We start from the raw sequence: 26132 nt of genomic DNA, 5'->3' as shown, positions 1-26132 counted from the left end.
CAGTTGTAGCCATTGAAGGGTTCTCAATTTTTAGGAAAGATAGGAACAGGTTTGGGGGTGGGGTGGCTATTTATGTTCAGAATCATTTATCTATCAACGTGTGTAATGATTTGATGAGGGAGAGCATTGAAGCTATTTGTGTGCAGGTCCATCTGCCTTTTTTGAAACCAATTATAGTATGCTGTTTCTATAGGCCTCCTAGTGCTGATGCTCTGTATCTGAAGGAATTATGTGAGATGTTTGACAGGATATCAGATGAGAATAGAGAAATCTATTTACTGGGTGATATGAATGTTGACTGGCTGGGACAGGGGTGTACAAACAAAAATAAGTTACTATCCATTTTAAATGCTTGCAATCTGTCCCAAGTTGTAGCCCCTCCCACGAGAATAGGTAGTAATAGTGATGGTATTATTTTAGCTACATGCATTGATCATATTTATACAAAGCAGTCTCGGTTCCTGTAGGTTTTACTGACCACAATATAATAGCTGTCACTAGAAAGACAAGGGTTCCTAAACCTAAAGCGAAAATTATTTTTACAAGGTCTTATAAGAGATTTGATGAAGAGTGTTTTATTGACATGTACAGCTCCACTAATGGACATTGGAGTGTTACTTTCAAAGGCAAAATTAAAGTATTGCTAGAAACATAATTTTATATGGGACTTTATTGTATTATATGTATAATACATGTTCCAAAAAGAAAAAAGCATAAAACACCACCAGAATTAGAGATATTACAAGTCAAAGTGATGAAGCTTAGTGTTACGCTCATGACTTGGTGTAACTTAACATTACCCTATAAGATGAAGGCAATTGCATTTTATTGATATTTGTAATGTATTCAATGTTTATGAATGAATATATTTAAATATACTAAATGTAAAAAAGGGAATAAATATTCAAAATAAGATCATTAAACCAAATCTAGTTTGGTTACACCATCATGAGCGCAGCACAAGGTTGTAAAAGTTTCAACGACAATTCTAAATAAGATGTCAAAAGAAAACTGAAATCAAATACACACACAGCTTAAAGATTGATCAATACCTATTTAAATTTAGTAATACATAAATATGATGATTTATCAAAATATAAAATAAATATACCTGAACAGAACGCTCATGATGGTTACACCAAAAAGTAACGCTCTGAATCGCGTTTTTCCAAGTTTTTGGGGCATTTTTATGCTATTTCCAAGCATCTCCTTTTTATTATCGTTGATTTTAAATGGTCAAACTAATGCATATTATACATGCATGCCCTAGTAAACAAAAAAAAAAGTCATATTTATTTTGATTGTTACATTTTGAAGTACATTTGTGCAGGTGGGTGTGAATGTACCCATTACCAGAGCTGTACACATATGATGTTTAAATTGGAACAAGGTGTGCAGTGAGGAAGACCCTGAGGCTGCACTGGACTTATTTATGTTAATGTACATGAGTGTTGTGGACAAGCATGCCCCTTTGAAAAAGTTTTCAGTCAAAACTAAGTCTGCCCCATGGATTGATAATGGACTTAGAAGTTTAATGACAGAAAGAGACATGGCTAAAAAAAGCCTCTGTCAACTCAGGTTTAATTGATGACAGGCATAAGTACTGTTCCTTAAAGGCCTACTGAAACCCACTACTACAGACCACGCAGTCTGATAGTTTATATATCAATGATGAAATCTTAACATTGCAACACATGCCAATACGGCCGGGTTAACTTATAAAGTGCAATTTTAAATTTCCCGCGAAACTTCCGGTTGAAAACGTCTATGTATGATGACGTATGCGCGTGACGTCGATGGTTGAAACGGAAGTATTCGGACACATTGTATCCCAATACAAACAGCTCTGTTTTTATCGCAAAATTCCACAGTATTCTGGACATCTGTGTTGGTGAATCTTTTGCAATTTGTTTAAAGAACAATGAAGACTGCAAAGAAGAAAGCTGTAGGTGGGATCGGTGTATTAGCGGCTGGCTGCAGCAACACAACCAGGAGGACTTTGACTTGGATAGCAGACGCGCTATCCGACGATAGCCGCCGATCGCATCGATTATTGGGTGAAGTCCTTCGTAGCGCCGTCAATCGCTGGAACGCAGGTGAGCACGGGTGTTGATGAGCAGATGAGGGTTGGCGTAGGTGTAGCGCTAATGTTTTTATCATAGCTCTGACGAGGTCCCGTAGCTAAGTTAGCTTCAATGGCGTCGTTAGCAACAGCATTGCTAGGCTTCGACAGGCGGCACAGCATTAACCGTGTAGTTACAGGTCCAGTGTTTGGTTCGGTGTCTCCTGATAGTAGTTTGTTGATCTTCTGTCTATCCTTCCAGTCAGGGTCTTATTTATTTTGTTTCTTTCTGCATTTAAGCACGATGCTATCACGTTAGCTCCGTAGCTAAAGTGCTTCACCGATGTATTGTCGTGGAGATAAAAGTCACTGTGAATGTCCATTTCGCGTTCTCGACTCTCATTTTCAAGAGGATATAGTATCCGAGGTGGTTTAAAATACAAATCCGTGATCCACAATAGAAAAAGGAGAAAGTGTGGAATCCAATGAGCCCTTGTACCTAAGTTACGGTCAGAGCGAAAAAAGATACGTCCTGCACTGCACTCTAGTCCTTCACTCTCACATTCCTCATCCACAAATCTTTCATCCTCGCTCAAATTAATGGGGTAATCGTCGCTTTCTCTGTCCGAATCGCTCTCGCTGCTGGTGTAAACAATGGGAAAATGTGAGGAGCCCTTCAACCTGCGACGTCATGCTACTTCCGGTACAAGCAAGGCTTTTTTTATCAGCGACCAAAAGTTGCGAACTTTATCGTCGATGTTCTCCACTAAATCCTTTCAGCAAAAATATGGCAATATCGCAAAATGATCAAGTATGACACATAGAATGGATCTGCTATCCCTGTTTGAATAAAAAAAATTCATTTTTAAGAAACCAGGTCACAAAGTTAAACAAACTGAAAAAAAGGGAATATTACAAACAGAGGTTATATGATGTGAGATATGATAGCAAAAACTTATGGAATGTTTTGAATGAAATCATGGGTAGAAAGAACAATGTCTGTATACCTTTTGTGGAATCAAATGGGTTGGTACTCACTAAGCCAGGGGACATTGCAAATAATTTTAATAACTATTATGTTGACAAGGTATCTCAATTAAGGCATGGTATGCATATATCCAATAACAACAAATCTGCTGACCACATTAGGAATATTATAATGGATACTAAGGACTGTGAATTCAATTTTCATCAGGTTGAAGTCAGTGAGGTTGAGAGGTTACTACACTCTCTTCCGGACAACAAAGTAGCTGGTGTAGACAACCTGGATAGTAAATTACTGAAATTGATTGCTGGTATCATATCAGTGCCTGTTTGTCATATTTTTAATAAATGTTTACAAGTGGGCCTGTGTCCAAAGATATGGAAGGTGGCTAAGGTTACTCCTCTACATAAGGATATCAAATTGGCTTTCAATGAGGGCAATTCTAGACCAATAAGCATCTTACCTGGTTTATGTAAAATACTGGAGAAATGTGTGTATGCTCAAATTCAAGCTTACTTTCAATCAAATGGGCTAGCAACTGATTCTCAACATGCGTATAGAACGGGCCACTCTACGTCTACTGCTCTTATACAAATGACCGACGATTGGCTTAATGTTATAGATAATTCTATGTTGGTTGGAGCTGGGCTGTTAGATTTTAGTGCTGCATTTGACATGATTGACCACTCTCCTTTTATTGAGAAACTTAAATGTTATGGTTTTAATACTTCGGCTTTAATGTAGATACAGAGTTATTTGTCCTCAAGATCACAACAGGTGTATCTTAATGGCAGCTTGTCTAATAGCAGAAGTTTGGATTGTGGTGTTCCACAGTGAAGTTGCCTAGGACCTTTACTTTTTTCTATATTCACCAATGATTTACCTTGGACTACCGGGCGTGCCAAATTGGTTCTTTATGCTGATGATGAAACCTTATACCATGCTGCACCATCATGCAGTGTACTTAATGTAGTATTGAGTGAGGAACTAAAAGCTGTGCATGACTGGACAGTATGTAACAGACTTGTCCTTAACATCTCAAAAACAAAAAGTATTGTATTGGGGACTAGGCAAGGATTATCCTGTGACCCAAAGTTGGATCTGAGGCTAGGTATTTCAACAGTTCAACAGGTCAGAAGTGCCAAGCTCCTTGGAGTGATGCTGGACTGCACTCTATCCTGGTCAAAACATATCAGTGATATATTTACAAAGATGGGAAGGGCTGTTGGTATTTCCAGGAAATGTGCTGCTTTTGTTGATCCACCTCTTTTTTGTCAGATTGTTAAGAGTTTAGTCTTGTGTCATCTTGACTATTGTTCTACAGTCTGGGCGTCTGCTGCAAGTGGGGAGATCAGTAAGCTCCAGATTGTCCAGAATAGGGCAGCAAGGCTGGTTCTTGGTTGTTCACTAAGAACCAATGTGAACCAAATGCATGCTTCTCTTTCCTGGCTAACAGTGCAGACCAGGTTGTCAGCTAATACTCTTATATTGTTCAAATCAGTAACCGGTAGTAAAACTCCTGCTTTTCTTATGGCCCAAATAGTTTGATTGATTGATTGATTGAGACTTTTATTAGTAGGTTGCACAGTGAAGTACATATCCCGTACAATTGACCACTAAATGGTAACACCCGAATAAGTTTTTCAACTTGTTTAAGTCGGGGTCCACTTAAATTGATTCATGATACAGATATATACTATCAGATATATACTATCATCATAATACAGTCATCACACAAGATAATCATCAGGGTACATACATTGAATTATTTACATTATTTACAATCCGGGGTGTGGGATGTGGAGGGGGGGGGGGGGGGGGGGCTGGGTTTGGTTGTTATCATCACTTCAGTCATCAACAAATGAGAACAGAGAAATGGATATTGAAACAGCGTAGGCCTGACTTGGTAGGATATGAGGATATGTACAGCAAGTAGTGGACATATATATATATATATATATATATATATAGAGAGAGAGAGAGAGAGAGAGAGAGAGAGAGAGAGAGAGAGCGAGAGAGAGAGAGAGGTCAGAAAGCATAAGAAAAAGTATCTACATTTGATTATTTACATTTGATTATTAACAATCCGGGGAGGGTGTTAGTTTAGGGTTGAAGTTGCCTGGAGGTGAACTTTTATTGCGGTTTTGAAGGAGGATAGAGATGCCCTTTCTTTTACACCTGTTGGGAGCGCATTCCACATTGATGTGGCATAGAAAGAGAACGAGTTAAGACCTTTGTTAGATCGGAATCTTGGTTTAACGTGGTTAGTGGAGCTCCCCCTGGTGTTGTGGTTATGGCGGTCATTTACGTTAAGGAAGTAGTTTGACATGTACTTCGGTATCAGGGAGGTGTAGTGGATTTTATAGACTAGGCTCAGTGCAAGTTGTTTTACTCACAGTAGCACTATACTTTTTTTCTTTTTTTTTTTTTTAGCACTATACTTAATCATAATACCAGGGCGTCCAGTGAGGGGCATTTTGTACTCCCTCGTCCCAGGAAGAATGCTCTTGCGGAAATCTTTTATTTATAGATCTGTATCGCTCTGGAATAACCTGCCTCAAATTCTCACCGGCATTGAAAGTAAACAGGTTTTTAAAAAGAAAGTAATATTTTATCTGAGTCTTTAAATTAGTTTGCTCGTTGATGATTTGTTTGGTTTTATATTGTGTAGTTATATTTATATGGTAATTATTATTCTGTGACTGTAAATTGTTTGCTTGTTTTCTTATTGATGCTTTTATTTAATTTTTTTTTCCTGTATTGTGTAGTCATAATTATTTTCATTTACATTTCATTTTCATGTTTATTTCGAATATGTACACAAAACAAAAACAACAAATTTTGAAAAAAAAACCAACAAAAAAGCCATTCAAGAATGAATAACAAAAACAACAATAATAATAATAATAATAATAATAGTAATAATAAAAAGCAAAAGAAACAAGAAATGAAAATAAACATTTAATGTAAACATATCCGAAAAGGAGTGAGAAGAAGTAAAAACTTATGTACTCCCACCCCTCTTATTACTTACTGTATGTTTAATAATAATAATAATAATAGTATATAAAAATGTTATGTCATATAAATACATATACACACATTATATGCTTTTACTTGTAATTGTATTGAATTGTGGACCCCAGGAAGACTAGTGGGTTGTTGTGGCAACCAGGTAATGAGGATCCTTGGGTTGTTGTGGCAACCAGGTAATGAGGATCCTTAATAAAAATAAAATAAAATTACATTTCCATACACTAAAGAATGGTCCATACACTAAAGAATGGACCGAGGGAAGAAAAAAAATCCAGACGCATGTTAAATTAGCGCGGTTATAATTAACGCATTATCGCGTTAACTTTGAAAGCCCTAATTTTTGGGATTATTTATTTTATATTTTCAGCTAGCCACATGCAACAACTTTAAACCGGAACACCAAAAGGGAAAGTTCTTGACAGAATCCCTCCCATACCCTTCCCAGAAATAGTAGTGGCTCGTGATTGTATGTAGCATATATATTGTATTTGTAGGCCTATTAACCAATGGAATGATATATGAAAATGAACTTGATAACTAATAGTGGTCTGCGTCAATATATTTCCATGTCCGTGTGTTTTTTCCGGCTGTCACATTCAATCAGGGTGCAAGAGGGTTCACTCTCATCGCTCTCAGCACCAGAGCACATTTATTCAATAGGAGAAATAGCAGTCAACCCTCTAGTCAGGCATCCGCAAACTTTGTCTCGGTGGGCGGAGGTGGGACCGCGAGCTTGCACAAACAGAAAGCACGGACAGAGCCTCGCGGGTTACCACTCGCTGGTGAGAAGCACCGCAAGGCAACACAAATCAGGAGGAAAAATATGATTGCAAAGCCAGATGTCGCTGTGGGCATATTTCGGCTTTAAACGGAATGAGTAAGATGAACCCGTCAACATGGACGAAAGAGACTTGTTGGAAAGGTATGGCAACAAAAATAAAAATACAGCAGAACAAACCACCTGTGACCCAGTTTTTCCAACTGAAGAGAAAACTGCATTACAAGTAGGGTTGTATGGTATACCAGTATTAGTATAGTACCGCAATACTAATTAATCATATTCTGTACTATACCGCCTCTGAAAAGTACCGGTGCGCCCCCTCTCGTCGTCACGTGTCATTGCTGGTTTACGAGCAGACGAGCATGTTCGGTAGCGCAGAATCACTGAGTACTTACAAGCAGACACAGTGTTTGGACTGAAAAGGGAGAACGAACACATTTTGGCTTAAAAACTAAGGATAAAGGTGAAGTTATAACACTGAAACGCCCACCGGAGGAGGTGCTTTAAGACATGGCTAGCTAGCTAGCGGCTAAAGTCCAGCTACTTCTAAATTACTAATCTTCGCCTCCATGGCGACAAATAAAGTATGTGTCTTACAAGTATCATCCCTGCAGGACGAGGAATAGCTAAACATGCTTCACTACACACCGTAGCTCACCAGGCGTCAAAACGTAAACAAACGCCATTGGTGGATCTACACCTGACATCCACTGTAATGATAACAAGTACAGGAGCGTATTTAGTCAATACTACTATGATTACGTCGATATTTTTTGGCATCACATCTTATTTCGTTTTTTTTAAATGTCTATTATGTTTATGAAGTCAGGAAATATGTCCCTGGCCACATGAGGACTTTGGATATAACCAATGTAGGATCCTGTAATGACTTGGTATCGGATTTTATACCCAAATTTGTGGTATCATCCAAAACTAATGTAAAGTATTCACACAACAGAAGAATAAGTGATTATTACATTTTAACAGAAGTGTAGATACAACATGTTAAAAGAGAAAGTAAGCAGATATTAACAGTAAATGAACAAGTAGATTAATAATTCATTTTCTACCACTTGTCCTTAATAATGTTGACAAAATAATAATTACTGCATATGTCAGCAGACTAAATTAAGAGCCTTTGTTTGCTTACTTACTACTAAAAGACAAGTTGTCTAGTACAGTGGTCCCCAACCACCGGGCCACGGCCCGGTACCGGTCCGCGGACCGATTGGTACCGGGCCGCACAAGAAAAAAACAAAACAAAAAAATGAATATATATATATATATTTTTTGAATGAAATCAACATAAAAAACACAATATATACATTATATACAGTATGCAGGGATACAGTCCGTAAGCACACATGATTGTATTTATTTATGTAAAAAAAAAAATATATATATATATATATATATTTTTTTTTTTAAATACACCCCCCCCCATTTAGATTTAACATTAGATTTAGATCCACCATTTAGGTTTAGAGTCAACATTAAGTGCTCACATTTACAAGTTGATTTAGATTTAAGATTCAGATTAAACATTTAGGTTTAGATTTAACATATAGATTTACATTCAACATTTAGCGCTCACGTTTAGATGAAATATTTACATTTGAGATTTAGATTTCAGATTTGGATTAAACTTTTTGGTTTAAATTTAATATTTAGATTCCAGATTTAGATTTAACATTAGATTTAGATCTACCATTTAGGTTTAGAGTCAACATTAAGTGCTCACATTTACAAGTTGATTTAGATTTAGATTTAGATTTAACATTTAGATTTACATTCAACATTTAGCGTTTACATTTAAATGTAAGATTTAAAATTGAGAATTAGATTTCAGATTTGGATTACATTTTTTGGTTTAAATTTAATATTTAGATTCCAGATTTAGATTTAACATTAGATTTAGATCTACCATTTTGGTTTAGAGTCAACATTAAGCACCCACATTTACAAGTTGATTTAGATTTAACATTTAGGTTTAGATTTAAAATTTAGATTTACATTCAACATTTAGCGCTCACGCTTAGATGTAAGATTTACATTTGAGATTTAGACTTCAGATTTGGATTACAATTTTTGGTTGAAATTTAATATTTAGATTCAACATTAGATTTAGATCTACCATTTCGGTTTAGAGTCAACATTAAGTGCTCACATTTACAAGTGGATTTAGATTTAGATTTAACATTTAGGTTTAGATTTAACATTTAGATTGACATTCAACATTTAGCACTCACATTTCGATGTAAGATTTGCATTTGAGATTTAGATTTCAGATTTGGATTGAACTTTTTGGTTTAGCTTTAATATTTAGATTACAGATGTCGATTTAACATTAGATTTAGATCTACCATTTAGGTTTAGAGTCAACATTAAGCACCCACATTTACAAGTTGATTTAGATTTAGATTTAACATATAGGTTCAGCATTTAGGTTTAAATTTTACATTTAGATTTATATTTGACATTTACATTTAAATTTAACATTTAGATTCAGATTCAACATTTAGTTAAATGTGATGAAAATGAGCTTAATGTGAGAAAAGTGTGTTAAATGTGAGAAATATCTGCCAAAAAACTCTGCACCCCATAAAGATCAGCTATTCCCTTATTACACCGATCACAAATTGGATACAATCCACGGAAAATGGACTCTGTGAACCACCTTACAAAACCAACTGCCAGATATCTTCATTCATTCCGAAGACTACGTTGGACGCAAATCATCAGTCACAGAGTTTCGTATGAAATCATATATGAAATTCAGAAATCCGTCAGGGCCTGGACATTTTCTACTCTGCATTGACATCACGGTAGACTTTAGTTCTTCGGGGTTCAGAGGTTCATCTTGCCTGCCGAACATTTCAGGGTCAATAGATGGGCTTTCTAGCGACCTTTAGAACATTTGGCAGTGGGACCCACAGGAATATAAGGTTTCATAATAAGTCTCGAATTGGTTATTCAAGTCACTGGGTCGACAGTACCAGTGTGTATCTGTGAAGAGACACCACATTGCTCTAGTGTGAAAGCAATTTCCTGGGTTTGTCACCTAATTCATAAATATGTGACAATTTTCTTAGTGATACTGCTGATGCCTCCTCAGTAGCCATGACGTCAAATTCTACAAACCCCGTTTCCATATGAGTTGGGAAATTGTGTTAGATGTAAATATAAACGGAATACAATGATTTGCAAATCATTTTCAACCCATATTCAATTGAATATGCTACAAAGACAACATATTTGAGGTTCAAACTGATAAACTTTTTTTTGTGTGCAAATAATCATTAACTTTAGAATTAGATGCCAGCAACACGTGACAAAGAAGTTGGGAAAGGTGGCAATAAATACTGATAAAGTTGAGGAATGCTCATCAAACACTTATTTGGAACATCCCACAGGTGAACAGGCAAATTGGGAACAGGTGGGTGCCATGATTGGGTATAAAAGTAGATTCCATGAAATGCTCAGTCATTCACAAACAAGGATGGGGCGAGGGTCACCACTTTGTCAACAAATGCGTAAGCAAATTGTTGAACAGTTTAAGAAAAACCTTTCTCAACCAGCTATTGCAAGGAATTTAGGGATTTCACCATCTACGGTCCACAATATCATCAAAGGGTTCAGAGAATCTGGAGAAATCACTGCACGTAAGCAGCTAAGCCCGTGACCTTCGATCCCTCAGGCTATACTGCATCAACAAGCGACATCAGTGTGTAAAGGATATCACCACATGGGCTCGGTAACACTTCAGAAACCCACTGTCAGTAACTACAGTTGGTCGCTACATCTGTAAGTGCAAGTTAAAACTCTCCTATGCAAGGCGAAAACCGTTTATCAACAACACCCAGAAACGCCGTCGGCTTCGCTGGGCCTGAGCTCATCTAAGATGGACTGATACAAAGTGGAAAAGTGTTCTGTGGTCTGACGAGTCCACATTTCAAATTGTTTATGGAAACTGTGGACGTCGTGTCCTCCGGACCAAAGAGGAAAAGAACCATCCGGATTGTTATAGGCGCAAAGTTGAAAAGCCAGCATCCGTGATGGTATGGGGGTGTATTAGTGCCCAAGACATGGGTAACTTACACATCTGTGAAGGCGCCATTAATGCTGAAAGGTACATACAGGTTTTGGAGCAACATATGTTGCCATCCAAGCAACGTTTCCATGGACGCCCCTGTTTATTTCAGCAAGACAATGCCAAGCCACATGTTACATTAACGTGGCTTCATAGTAAAAGAGTGCGGGTACTAGACTGGCCTGCCTGTAGTCCAGACCTGTCTCCCATTGAAAATGTGTGGCGCATTATGAAGCCTAAAACACCACAACGGAGACCCCCGGACTGTTGAACAACTTAAGCTGTACATCAAGCAAGAATGGGAAAGAATTCCACCTGAGAAGCTTAAAAAATGTGTCTCCTCAGTTCCCAAACGTTTACTGAGTGTTGTTAAAAGGAAAGGCCATGTAACACAGTGGTGAACATGCCCTTTCCCAACTACTTTGGCACGTGTTGCAGCCATGAAATTCTAAGTTAATTATTATTTGCAAAAAAAAAATAAAGTTTATGAGTTTGAACATCAAATATCTTGTCTTTGTAGTGCATTCAATTGAATATGGGTTGAAAAGGATTTGCAAATCATTGTATTCCGTTTATATTTACATCTAACACAATTTCCCAACTCATATGGAAACGGGGTTTGTACTTTTTGGGGGGAGTAATTCCTTAAGGGGACCAGCATCTGGTGAAACTGCACACCTGTCCTGAAATTCTGGGATACTTTTGAGCACTCTTTCTCCTAGTGGCAAAATGATCTGCCTGGCATGCGATGCTGGCACTTCACTCACGTTGTTTGAAGCAAACAGGCCCATACGGTCAAATCTGACTCACGAAAAAGGGACTGAAGCGCCAAGGGTAGTGGGACGATGGGAGACAAATGTTCGATCAGAAATAACAACTAGCCCATGAGAGCGAGAGCAGACAGAGTGTATTAGTCTATTGTCAACGTAAAGAAGGTCAATTCGAGAGAGTACTGTGTACAGTAGAGAAGAAGGAGCTGCCAATACATTTAGCCTCGTCACATCAGACCAATAAAATTGCCACACAGGGTCACGGTGGACCTATGAAATTGTCCACATTAAATAGAACACACTCACACAATCATTCAGTCAGCCATTTAGCGTGGTATGGACTCACCTTCGTCATGGTTGAAGACACGACGAAACGCACAGATAGGCAGCCATAAATCGACCCGGCCATCGTAATAAAAAAAAAAAAACTTGTCGCATGGAACTGAACTCCACCACCAATAACAGGCACTGAAAAGCCAGACCGTTGCATGCCGAAGAAGTCGACGTCAGCGGAAAAGGGGCCAAGAACACGCTGCGGGTAAGTTACTTTAAGTTGTGTTAAATTTGTGAATGGACAAAAGCGCCTGTGTAAATATTTAATGCTTCAATGTGTACACCTGCGACTTGTGTGGTAAATATATGTACAAAATAACATTTGTGAAAAATTGAATGCAAAAAATTGTGGCTAGTTCAGCAACAATCGTGTTCCCATGTTTATTTTTTACTAATTTTTACTAATTGGTTCTTATCTAGTTTGCACTTTGTCTGTGTTATTATTATTATTATTATTCTTGGCTTTTATCTAGTTTGCACTTTGTCTTTATTGTTACTATTATCATTATTATCGACTCCTCTTTGCCTCATTCTTTTTATTTTCCCATTTTAATGATGTTAGATCTGTGTTGTTGTAAATTAGCTTTGGCTACAAACACTATGATGCATACATTGGATAACTGTTTCAGATATCTATGTTTCTGTATCTGTCCCTATTTCAAATAAACCTTTATATATATATATGGGTGCGCCTAGTATTTAGGTGCACTCTATAGCCTAGAAATGACGGTATTCGAGGCTGAGAAGTTATCATTAACTTACCAGTGAAGATGATCGTATAATTGCCCAGCCATATTCAAATATATCACTGGTGCGCTCTAATAATATTCAATATTCAAACATCTAAGTTTTGGGTATCTTTCAAGACATATTTTCCTCAAAGTGGAGTTTCAAATTGCATGACCTTAAAGAGGAACTGTATTTTTGGGGGAATTTTGTCTATCATGGATGGATTCACAGTCCTTATGAAAGACAAGAACACACATGTTTTTTTTAATGGATTCTAACTCGTAAAAAAACAATAGAGCCAATGAGAGTTGCTCTATTCCGTCTATTAAATCGCTCTAAATAACATCCAAAAACCTCCATCAATGTTTAATATACATGCTGTAAGTATATACATACTGTAGGAACAGGCAGATTAACATGTAATATTTACGTATTTTGATCATTTTAAGCAAACAGCGGCGTATTACTTTTTACGGATGCATCACAGCGTTCGCTTTTCCCTTCAACAGCAACAAACCTTGTACTTACAGCGCACTTTGTGATCCATAACCTTATATTTTTGAGCCTGAATATAAGGAAGATGACCTACAAGTTTTAGAAGCTGTGTGCAGAACGGATGCAGCTTTAGTGAAACACTAAGCATCAGGCAGCTGTGTTGCTAAGTGCTAAACAAGATATACAAACTACGAACATAATAAAACAATCCCTTACTGTACAACGTCTGCACTCACTAGGATGCCGACTGCTTGAATGTTCATATCTTCCTGTTTAAATGAAGAGTTGATCATAATCCACCCGAAAGTAAAACCAAAAAAAAGTGCCGCAAACCAGCGTTTTTTTCGCGTCTCGCTCGCCATCTCCGGGTATAGGTTGGATGTCAAAGTAAGGCCTTCTAGCTGGCCTGAGGCAGATACATATATTGTGATGTTATGAGCTAGGTAACATAAGAACTCCATTACCCAGCATGCCACAGTAGTGAAGAGCATGCGCAGTAGCCCTGTTTCGCCATTGCTGGCAGCGGGGTGTTTTTGATGAGCACGCTGTGGAGTAAACTTTAAGAACTCAGCCAACACGCCTCGTTCTGCATCTATTATGATTGGACAAGACAACACATATATTTGCAAGGCCATTTTCAAGAAAGATATTTAAAGAGAAACTACATCTCGTGAGACCATGTCGCTAAACCCTGGAAGCTCGAATGGGTCCAACAAATTGTGAGTTCAGATATTTTATTTCTTTATTTTTTCACGTTTAATATGTTTTTTGCAATTTTTTATTTTGACAGTACCCCATAAGATATGTTTTAATTGCTGATGCGGGTTTATTGTTTTTTAAATGCGGCAGAAAATAACCCGTTTCGTACGCTGTTGGTGGTGATTCAATGCCCAGTAGTGCGTAAATGTGTTCCTGTACAGTATTTCTCCAGCAATGGTCATGTGGTGACATCAATGATGGTATTTTGAGAGGTAATCATTGGACACAGGACATCACTGAAAGCCTAGGTGGGAAACGCACGGCAAGGTGCAATGACGCATGTGACTAATGCGCAATAGAGAATCGTACCCTTTGAAAGCATGTGTACAATTCATGTGAGGCACGAACCCATGTCAAGTTCACCACTGGGTGATGCCGGTCTTTTTTTCTCTTCCCTCTGTTTACAAAACCAAACTCCACCCCCTGCAGGGATGATAATGACATCAGCCCACATACACAGTCAGCATTGTTTCTCATGCAGGTTTTGTGTCACAGCGAGGGTCGCCACTCCCTGAAAAATAATTACGATAAGGGACAAGTCGTTGGCACGGCCGAGCATTGCGATTGGCTTCATCCTTTCTGGCATTGTGTTGTTTTTTTTTTCTTCTTTTTTTTATTTGTATAAAACGATTTTTATACTATATGACTAAAACTTGAATTAATTAGATGTATGTTTTGGAGTAAACATGGGAAAACAACTTAATGTTACACTTAATGTCCATCCTGACAAAACCCTAGCAGGGCATTGAATCAAAATCAGAAATACTTTATTAATCCCCGAGGAGAAATTAAGATTTTCTGCATCCTGCAACCTGCATCCTTTGACACGAAAAGCCAGAAGTGTGCACCACAAGTCTGTCATGATTAGTAGTGTTGTTGTTGAAGGGAAACGCCAACGTTGCGATACGTCTGTGAAACTAAAATGTCGCTGTATGCTCAAAATAGGTAAATATTACATTTTATTATGAATGAGCCTGCTACTACATTACACATACATACTTACAGCGTGTATAAAAAAAAAAAAACTTGATGGAGGCTTTTGGATACAGAGCAATTCCCATCGGCTCCATTGTTAGCTGACTTTTACTAACGTTTATTTACGAGTTAGAGTGCATTAAAAAAAAGAAAAACATGTGTTTTTGTCTTACATAAGGATTACCATGTACATAATATTGTATATGGTAATTGTTATATATTGTATATATTATTTAAACATATAATTAGAGATGTCCGATAAATGCTTTAAAATGTAAATATCGGTATTGATTGCAAAAAGTAAAATTTATGACTAAAACGCCGCTGTATGGAGTGGTACACGGACGTAGGGAGAAGTACAGAGCGGCAATATACCTAAAAAGGCACTGCCTTTGCGTGTCGGCCCAATCACATAATATCTACGGCTTTTCACACACACAAGTGAATGCAACGCATACTTGGTCAACAGCCATACAGGTCACACTGAGGGTAGCCGTATAAACAACTTTAACACTGTTACAAATATGCGCCACACTGTGAACCCACACCAAACAAGAATGACAAACACATTTCGGGAGAACATCCGCACCGTAACACAACATAAACACAACAGGACAAATACCCAGAACCCCTTGCAGCACTAACTCTTCCTGGACGCTACAATACACACCCCCCGCTACCCCAACCCCGCCCACCTCAACCTCCTCATGCTCTCTCAGGGAGAGCATGTCCCAAATTCCCAGCTGCTGTTTTGAGGCATGTTAAAAAAAACTAATGCACTTTGTGACTTCAATAATAAATATGGCAGTGCCATGTTGGCATTTTTTTCCATAACTTGAGTTGATTTATTTTGGAAAACCTTGTTACATTGTTTAATGCATCCAGCGGGGCATCACAACAAAATTAGGCATAATAATGTGTTGATTCCACGACTGTATATATCGGTATCGGTTGATATCGGAATCGGTAATTAAGAGTTGGACAATATCGGGATATCGGCAAAAAAGCCATTATCGGACATCTCTACATATAATATAATATATCAGTATATATATCATATACTGTACATATATTATGTAAATATTACATACATGTTATATTTTATATTGCTACTACGGTACATTTTTAGTCTATTTTATACCTGCATTGTCCTTTCCAGCCTTACACTTTCCATCCTTTGTAACTGAGCTACAGTGTGGAACAATTTCCCTTGTGGATCATTAAAGTTTGTCTAAGTCTAAGTCTAAGGATTGTAAATGATAGGCAAAAAAAGAAGAAGAAAAAAGTGCAGTTCCCCTTGAAGCCCAACATCTTGATTGAATACTTTACATTAGCTCCTTGTATGCACACTAATGTTAGGACACTGATAAATTAGGACTAATCGGAGACGGCCTGTGTGTTGTCACACATTACACTTATTTGCTTTGTCACTTACAACACAAAGTTAAAATGTTGATGTTTTGTTCAGATAGCTCAGCATATATTGACCCGCATTCGGTAGCTCTGGGCCCTATGGGCAAATGCTCAGGGCGACATTCTCTTGGGGGGCGCTGCAAGGATGAGGAGCAAAAATGAATTCATATTTATTTGTGCTGAGCGTTCATTTCCATAAAGAAAAAAAAAAACATCCTATGGATAAACAGTTTTTTTTCAGTCCAAGGAACTCACTTTTGGCACAGTCTTCCATTAAAAAATTAGAGATTATTTTTTTTCATATCAACCTTAAGCAATTTCTGTATTCACTTCGACTACCGTAACTTAAGCGCTGGAGTGCAATTTTTCTGTTTTTACTAAGCATGTCAAATTGAATGCATTAATCAAAATAATCAATACAAATGTTGCAATAATCATGTATATATGAGTTGGGAAATTGTGTTAGATGTAAATATAAACGGAATACAATGATTTGCAAATCCTTTTCAACCCATATTCAGTTGAATGCACTACAAAGACAACATATTTGATGTTCAAACTCATAAACTTTTTTTTTTTTTTTGCAAATAATAATTAACTTAGAATTTCTTGGCTGCAACATGTGCCAAAGTAGTTGGGAAAGGGCATGTTCACCACTGTGTTACATGGCCTTTCCTTTTAACAACACTCAGTAAACGTTTGGGAACTGAGGAGACACATTTTTTAAGCTTCTCAGGTGGAATTCTTTCCCATTCTTGCTTGATGTACAGCTTAAGTTGTTCAACAGTCCGGGGGTCTCCGTTGTGGTATTTTAGGCTTCATAATGCGCCACACATTTTCAATGGGAGACAGGTCTGGACTACAGGCAGGCCAGTCTAGTACCCGCACTCTTTTACTATGAAACCACGTTGATGTGACACGTGGCTTGGCATTGTCTTGCTGAAATAAGCAGGGGCGTCCATGGTAACGTTGCTTGGATGGCAACATATGTTGCTCCAAAACCTGTATGTACCTTGCAGCATTAATGGCGCCTTCACAGATGTGTAAGTTACTCATGTCTTGGGCACTAATACACCCCCATACCATCACAGATGCTGGCTTTTTAACTTTGCGCCTATAACAATCCGGATGGTTCTTTTCCTCTTTGGTCCGGAGGACACGACGTCCACAGTTTCCAAAAACTATTTGAAATGTGGACTCGTCAGACCACAGAACACTTTTCCACTTTGTATCAGTCCATCTTAGATGAGCTCAGGCCCAGCGAAGCCGACAGCGTTTCTGGGTGTTGTTGATAAACGGTTTTCGCCTTGCATAGGAGAGTTTTAACTTGCACTTACAGATGTAGCGACCAACTGTAGTTACTGACAGTGGGTTTCTGAAGTGTTCCTGAGCCCATGTGGTGATATCCTTTACACACTGATGTCGCTTGTTGATGCAGTACAGCCTGAGGGATCGAAGGTCACGGGCTTAGCTTCTTACATGCAGTGATTTCTCCAGATTTTCTGAACCCTTTGATGATATTACGGACCGTACATTGTGAAATCCCTAAATTCCTTGCAATAGCTGCTTGGGAAAGGTTTTTCTTAAACTGTTCAACAATTTCCTCACGCATTTGTTGACAAAGTGGTGACCCTCGCCCCATCCTGACTGAGCATTTCACGGAATCTACTTTTATACCCAATCATGGCACCCACCTGTTCCCAATTTTCCTGTTCACCTGTGGGATGTTCCAAAAAAGTGTTTGATGAGCATTCCTCAACTTTATGAGTATTTATTGCCACCTTTCCCAACTTCTTTGTCACGTGTTGCTGGCATCAAATTCTAAAGTTAATGATTATTTGGAAAAACAAAATGTTTATAAGTTTGAACATCAAATATGTTGTCTTTGTAGCATATTCAATTGAATATGGGTTGAAAAGGATTTGCAAATCATTGTATTCCGTTTATATTTACATCTAACACAATTTCCCAACTCATGGAAACGGGGTTTGTAGTTGCAGATAAGTCACACAATATTATTTTGAGTGCACATGCTCCTTGACCTTAAAAATGTTTGTGTGTGACATTCTGACAGTAAAATTGCAATTGTGTCACAATATTGGGGTCTTTTTCTCAGTCAGTGAGTGGCACGCCAAAGCATCACTCCATTAAATGAGTGTTTTATTTTCCTATATTCAAACACAGTTACTTTTTTAAACTGTGCGTATTGTTACAGTGGCCAAAATGTTAAAGACACTTGTTAAATAAAACCTCTGCCTTGTTTTTAATGAATACTTAGGCTTACTAAGTTACAGTATTTTTAATGTAGGTCATTATGGTGGTACTTGAAAAACCAAATGTTTTCTGAAGTGGTACTTGGTGAAAAGAGTTTGAGAACCACTCTTCAAGGTCTTAAAATTATGTAAGCAAGTAATTTACTTTTGGAATTAATACAAATTCCAAAAGTGTGATAATCTGATGTCCATCCATCCATCCATCCATTTTCTACCACTTGTCCCTTTCGGGGTGGCAGGGGGGTCGCTGGAGCCTATCTCAGCTGCATTCGGGCGGTAGGCAGGGTACACCCTGAAATGTATAATTTGACAACACCCGATAATATCAAGTAATATGTTAAATTATGTTCTATTTTTAATGAGCAACTATGCTATAATCTGGCTCCTTTACAGTCGGTACACTGCACTGTCCCTAATTAATTAATATATAAATAAATGAAAGAAAAAAATACAAAATAGTGTGGCGGAAGTCAGGGACAAATTTGAATGGTGAAAATGATGAAGATTGGGCAACATTTTCCAGGAAGTTGTAAGGATAGGACAAAGGATTTGCGAGGATTGGTTGAATATGCAAGAGTTAGTTAGATCTCGACATTGTGAAATCCAGCTATGGTTGTTTATGGCATGTGCATTTGAGCATGTGAATGAAAAACAGCCATCTTTCTGTGCGTAGTCATCACTGAAAAAAGCCTCTGATGTGATGCATGTTTTTTACTCACCAGAGGGGGCGCTCAGGCACTCCTTTAGGTTACACTTCTGCATGGTCTCCGGATGCGGCTCGTGGTCACACTGAGCTTGATCGACTTCTTCTTCTGTCTCCGTCTTTGTGTTTACACACTTGACGAGTCGATGCTGTACTCCACTGCCACATGAAGCTGAACACTGAAATGAGAATTTGAAGACAATTTTGAATTTTGAAGCAAATGCTCTGTCTACTACAAACCCCAAAACCAGTGAAGTTGGCACGTTGTGTAAATCGTAAATAAAAACAGAATACAATGATTTGCAAATCCTTTTCAACCTATATTCAATTGAATAGACTGCAAAGTCAAGATACTTGACGTTCGAACTGGTAAACTGTGTTATTTTTTGCCAATATTAGCTCATTTGGAATTTGATGCCTGCAACATGTTTAAAAAAAGCTGGCACAAGTGTCAAAAAAGACTGAGCAAGTTGAGGAATGCTCATCAAACACTTATTTGGAACATCCCACAGGGGAACAGGCTAATTGGGAACAGGTGGGTGCCATGATTGGGTACAAAAGCAGCTTCCATGAAATGCTCAGTCATTCACAAACAAGGATGGGGCGAGGGCCACCACTTTGTGAACAAATGTGTGAGCAAATTGTCGAACAGTTTAAGAACTACATTTCTCAACCAGCTATTGCAAGGAATTTAGGGATTTAACCATCGGCGGTCTGTAATATTATCGAAAGGTTCAGAGAATCTGGAGAAATTACTGCACACAAGCAATGATATTATGGACCTTTGATCCCTCAGGTGGTACTGCATTAAAAAGCGACATCAGCGTGTAAAGGATATCACCACATGGGCTCAGGAACACTTCAGAAAACCACTGTCAGTAACTACAGTTTGTTGCTACATCTGTAAGTGTAAGTTAAAACTCTACTATGCAAAGTGAAAGCCATTTATCAACAACACCCAGAAACGCAGCCGGCGTTGGGACCCATTACCTCCCTGCTTGGCACTCAGCATCAAGGGTTGGAATTGGGGGTTAAATCACCAAAAATGATTCCCGGGCTCGGCCACCGCTGCTGCCCACTGCTGCTGCCCACTGCTCCATGGGGTGAACAAGGGGATAGGTCAAATGCAGAGGACAGATTTCACCACACCTAGTGTGTGTGTGACAATCATTGGTACTTTAGTCTGCGGTAGCGCTCAAAATACCAGTATCGCTAATACTTGGTTAATATTCAGGTCACGGCATGTAAATGGAGTATTGTTGTACATAGGGGTTGTGAATGATAGGCAAAATTCCTCAAAACTCTCGTTCAACCCTTATTCGATTACGCATGCACCTCCTGGTACCCTAGCACTAGGGTTGGGTATCGAGTATCGAGTATCGATTGGAACCGGGACTAACTTTCCGATTCTCCCGGAATCGTTCAAAAGTTTAAATTTCTATTCGTAGTTTCGATACCCAGTCCGCCGACAGGAAAAAAATATGTCCGCCAAACCGGAAGAAGAAGCCGCTGAACACCAACGAAGAAGCGCCCACCGCCGGAAGTGTTAGCATAGCCGAGCGAGTCAGTCAAGCTCAAGCATGGATAGCGGGCGTCGGCGGTCAAAAGTGTGGCATACCTTTACAAAAAAAAAATGAAATAACCGCGAAATAACAGAGCTCCATGTCCATCAAGAAACGAGTGGAGAGAGAGCTGCAGATGTACCAGGACGTTCCACCGATACTTATGTCTGACGACCCTGCTGCATGGTGGTGGTCCGGTGGAACCAACAAAAGACTTATCCTTTGCTGTCAGATCTCGCTTTTTCCTATTTATGCTTTCAAGCTTCTTCTACACCCAGCGAACGTGTATTTTCCACAGCAGGAGACACTATCTGTCCAGAACGCTCACGCATCCTGCCTGAGAAGGCGGATATGGTCATTTTTCTAAACAAGAACTGTCTCTGATTTTATACTGTACCTGCTGCTAATCTGGACTGGGTTCTGCAAGTTGTTTCTTATTGTTTAATTGCTTTTCTGCACCAGGTTAGCCCATCAGTGGGAGCACGGTAACATCTTTAAGTACCTGCAGCATCATACACTTGTGTGTGTAAATGTGTTTTCATGAGGTTTCCTGCAGCATCATACACTTGTGTGTGTAAATGTGTTTTCATGAGGTTTCCTGCAGCATCATACACTTATGTGTAAATGTGTTTTCATGAGGTTTTAAAAAATAAAGCTCTCTTGAGGAAAGTGTACCCCTGGTAATGTATTCATAATTTATAATATTTATATTCAAGTTCATAGATTTGATATTTATATTCTAGTTGAAAACAGCCCTGTGAGGAATTTATAGTAACGTTCATAAAAAGTTAATAGAATTAAAATTGATGGAGAATGTCAGACTATTTCATTCAGAAAGACTGTAGGTTAGCTAGCTCATTTAAAATATCCTAAACTTTTTTTTGACTCTGCCTCTTAAAAGAATCGGAATCGAGAATAGTCAGGAATCAGAATCGAAACAAAGAATCGGAATCGGAATCGATCGAATTCAAACGATACCCAACCCTACCTAGCACCTCCAAAACCCTTCAAATCTAAACTCCAAACATCTCAGAACAAGCTAGTCAGGTTACTTCTAGACCTCCACCCCAGATCCCACCTCACTCCTACCCACTTCTCTAAAGTGGGCTGGCTCAAGGTGGAGGACAGAGTTAAACAACTTGCACTGAGCCTAGTCTATAAAATCCACTACACCTCCCTGATACCGAAGTACATGTCAAACTACTTCCTTAACGTAAATGACCGCCATAACCACAACACCAGGGGCAGCTCCACTAACCACGTTAAACCCAGATTCCGATCTAACAAAGGTCTTAACTCATTCTCTTTCTATGCCACATCAATGTGGAATGCGCTCCCAACAGGTATACAAGAAAGGGCATCTCTATCCTCCTTCAAAACCACAATAATAGTTCACCTCCAGGCAGCTACAACCCTAAACTAACACCCTCCCCGGATTGCTAATAATCAAATGCAGATACTTTTTCTTACGCCTTCTGATCTCTCTCTCTCTCTCTCTCTCTCTCTATGTCCACTACTTGATGTCCATATCCTACCCCCCCAACACCCCTGATTGTAAATCATGTAAATAATTCAATGTGATTATCTTGTGTGATGACTGTATTATGATGATAGTATATATGATAGTATATATCTGTATCATGAATCAATTTAAGTGGACCCCGACTTAAACAAGTTGAAAAACTTATTCGGGTGTTACCATTTAGTGGTCAATTGTACGGAATATGTACTTCACTGTGCAACCTACTAATAAAAGTCTCAATCAATCAATCAAAACCCCCCAAAAAGTGCAGTTCTCCTTTTAAAACAGGATTGGTGTTGGTAAATAGATAAATGCATGAAAGATTATTATCAGACGTCAACATCTCTGTCAATTTAAACTTGGAAGTGAGGATGTGGATGGGCGATCCAGGCCATTGCTGGGGCACATTTCATCAGTTATAATGTTGGAGTGTTTTTCAGGGACTAATGCGATTGGAAAACAAGACAATGATTGGTCGAAATGTGCCGGGGAAATTTCAGTCCAGGTTCACTTTGCTTCTCCAGCAAGCTGCAGTTCGGGTTGATATACAATACAAAAGATGCATAAAGAGTTTTCCTTGTGCTTGTGTGGGTTCTCTCCAGTCCCAAACAACATGTGTTAGGTTCATTGAAGACTCTAAATCAGGGGTGTCAAACTCATTTTCATAGTGGGCCACAACCCAGTTACAGCTTCCCTCACTGGGCCGCTTATAAAAGTGAAACCATATACAGTCGTGGTCAAAAGTTTACATACACTTGTAAAGAACATAATGTCATGGCTGTCTTGAGTTTCCAATACTTTCCACAACTCTTTTTTTTTTTGTGATAGAATGATTGGAGCACATACTTGTTTGTCACAACACACATTCATGAAGTTTGGTTCCTTTTATGAATTTATTATGGGTCTACTGAAAACGTGACCAAATCTGCTGGGTCAAAAGTATACATACAGCAATGTTAATATTTGGTTACATGTCCCTTGGCAAGTTTCACTGCAATGAGGCGCTTTTGGTAGCCATCCACGAGCTTCTGGCAAGCTTGTGGTTGAATTTTGACCACTCCTCTTGACAAAATCGGCGCAGAACAGCTAAATGTGTTGGTTTTCAGACATGGACTTGTTTCTTCAGCATTGTCCACACGTTTAAGTCAGGACTTTGGGAAGGCCATTCTAAAACCTTAATTCTAGCCTGATTTAGCCATTCCTTTACCACTTTTGATGTGTGTTTGGGGTCATTGTCCTGTTGGAACACCGAACTGCGCCCAAGACCCAACCTCCAGGCTGATGATTTTAGGTTGTCCTGAAGAATTTGGAGGTAATCCTCCTTTTTCATTGTCCCATTTACTCTCTGTAAAGCACCAGTTCATTGGCAGCAAAACAGGCCCAGAGCATAATACTACTACTTCTATGCTTGACGGTACGAATGGTGTTCTTGGGATTGAAGGCCTCACCTTTTCTCCTCCAAACACATTGCTGGCTATTGTGGCCAAACAGCTCAATTTTTGTTTCATCTGACATCACATGGACAACGATAAGACCTTCTGGAGGAAAGTTATGTGGTCAGATGAAACACAAATTTAGCTGTTTGGCCACAATACCCAGCAATATGTATGGAGGAGAAAAGGTGAGGCCGTTAATCCTAGGAACACCAATCCTACCGTCAAGCATGGTGGTGGTGGTAGTATTATGCTCTGGGCCTGTTTTGTTGTCAATGGAACTGGTGCTTTAAATGGGACAATGAAAAAGGAGGATTACTTCTAAATTCTTCAGGACAACCTAAAATCATCAGCTCGGAGGTTGGGTCTTGGGCACAGTTGGGTGTTCCAACAGAACAATGACCACAAACAAACGTCAAAAGTAATAATAATAATAATAATAATAATGAATTGCATTTGTTACGCACTTTACATTTGTTAAAATCTCAAAGTGCTACAAAGTATTAAAAATAAAAATAGAAAGTAAGAATATATAATCATCATCATCATCATCATCAGCCATTGTCAGTCCACTGCTGGACGAAAGCCTCAGCATGTTTCTGCCATAGTGAACGATCTCTAGCTGCTCCCTGCCACTGCACTGTTCCCCAATATTTGTCTATCTCAGGGGTCGGCAACCTTTACCACTCAAAGAGCCATTTTGGCAAGTTTCACACATTAAATAAAGTAATGGGAGCCACAAAAATGTTTTTAAAATTTAAAATGAAAAACACCGCATACAAAGCTTACATGCTTTGTGCTATGTTAACCAGGGGTCTCAGACACACGCACCGGCACGCACTTTAATGTGGGAATTGGATGTTAGTGCAGCCCGCGAGTTTAGGATGAATGTCGCTTGCGTCACACTTGCCAACCCTCTCATTTTTCCCGGGAGACTCCCGAATATCAGAGCGTGATGACACTGCATTTGGCGCCCTCTACAGTCTGCCCAATCAGTGTACCTGCTCGGCCACAAGTGGAATGCAGCTTTAGCTTGCTCACGTAAGAGACAGCAAGGCTATTAACTCAGCAGCCACACATCTTACACTGACGGTACCAATACCCAGAATCCCATGCAGCCCTAACTCTTCCGCTCAACCAACCACGAAGAGGGGGGGGGGTTGATGTGGGGGGATTTGGTGGTAGCGGGGTGTATAATGTAGACCGGAAGAGTTAGGACTGCATGGGATTCTGGGTAATGGTTGTGTTGTGTTTATGTTGTGTTACAGTGGGATGTTCTCCAGAAATGTGTTTTTCATTCTTTTTTGGTGTGGGTTCACAGTGTGGCGCATATTTGTAACGTAACAATGTTGAAGTTGTTTGATACGGCTACCGTCAGTGTAAGCTGTGTGGCTGATGAGTAACTATGCTTTGCTGTCTCCTGTGTGAGCAAGTAATAACAACATACAACATGTGGCTGGCCTGGCATGCTGTAAGTAAATGCTATAGAGGACAATTACTGCAGTGCAATTAGGGCACGCCCTTTATATAGTAATTAGAGTGTTAATAGGATTATTTTTCCCTGGGAGTAATCTATGAGAGACACTGACATCCATAAGTCTCCTGGGAAAATCGAGGGGGTCGGCATGTATGTAGCTGAGCCGCATCAGAGTGGTCAAGGAGCCGCATGCGGCTCCGGAGCCGCGGGTTGCCGACCCCTGGTCTATCTCATCTCGCCATCTCACTCTTGGTCTTCCTCTATTTCTGCTCCCATCCATGGATCTCCATGATGTCATTAGGGAAGTCCATCTATTATCTGTTCTACTGATATGTCCAGCCCACTTCCACTTACTGAATTTGATAGTTCTCATAATGTCTTGGACTTGCGTTTTTTTTCTCACCCATTCATTTGTTTTTCTGTCTTTATATGTGATTCCGAGCATATTTCTTTCCATGTTGTGTTGTGCTGCTGCTATTTTCTTTTCCATTTTATTTGACAATGCCCAGGTTTCAGCTCCATATGTCATGGTTGGTAACACGCATTGATTAAAGACCTTTCTTTTTAGCCTTAACGGTATTTCTCCTCTCATGATGTTGCTCAGTTTTCCATATTGGCACCAGCCCAATCTGATTCTCCTCTCTATCTCCTGTTCTTGACTCTTTTCTTTCAGGCTAAATCTCTGCCCCAGATAGATATATTCATTAACTTCATCAATTTCATTTCCATTAACA

At 39.0% G+C, this 26132-nt stretch overlaps 1 protein-coding gene across 1 annotated transcript in view; it reads right to left on the bottom strand.

Moving 5' to 3' along the window:
- The window catches only part of LOC133642350 (A disintegrin and metalloproteinase with thrombospondin motifs 7), a 301060-nt gene that overhangs the window by 26260 nt on the left and 248668 nt on the right, over window positions 1–26132 (bottom strand). The window contains exon 23 of the mRNA XM_062036489.1: window positions 19421–19583. Within this exon, the coding sequence (XP_061892473.1) occupies window positions 19421–19583 (163 nt within the window). The remainder of the gene's footprint in view (window positions 1–19420; window positions 19584–26132) is intronic.

Source organism: Entelurus aequoreus, linkage group LG02, assembly GCF_033978785.1.
Source record: "Entelurus aequoreus isolate RoL-2023_Sb linkage group LG02, RoL_Eaeq_v1.1, whole genome shotgun sequence".
Taxonomy (NCBI): domain Eukaryota; kingdom Metazoa; phylum Chordata; class Actinopteri; order Syngnathiformes; family Syngnathidae; genus Entelurus; species Entelurus aequoreus.
Note: the sequence above shows the minus strand (reverse complement) of the source record. Positions and strands in the feature narration are given on the sequence as shown.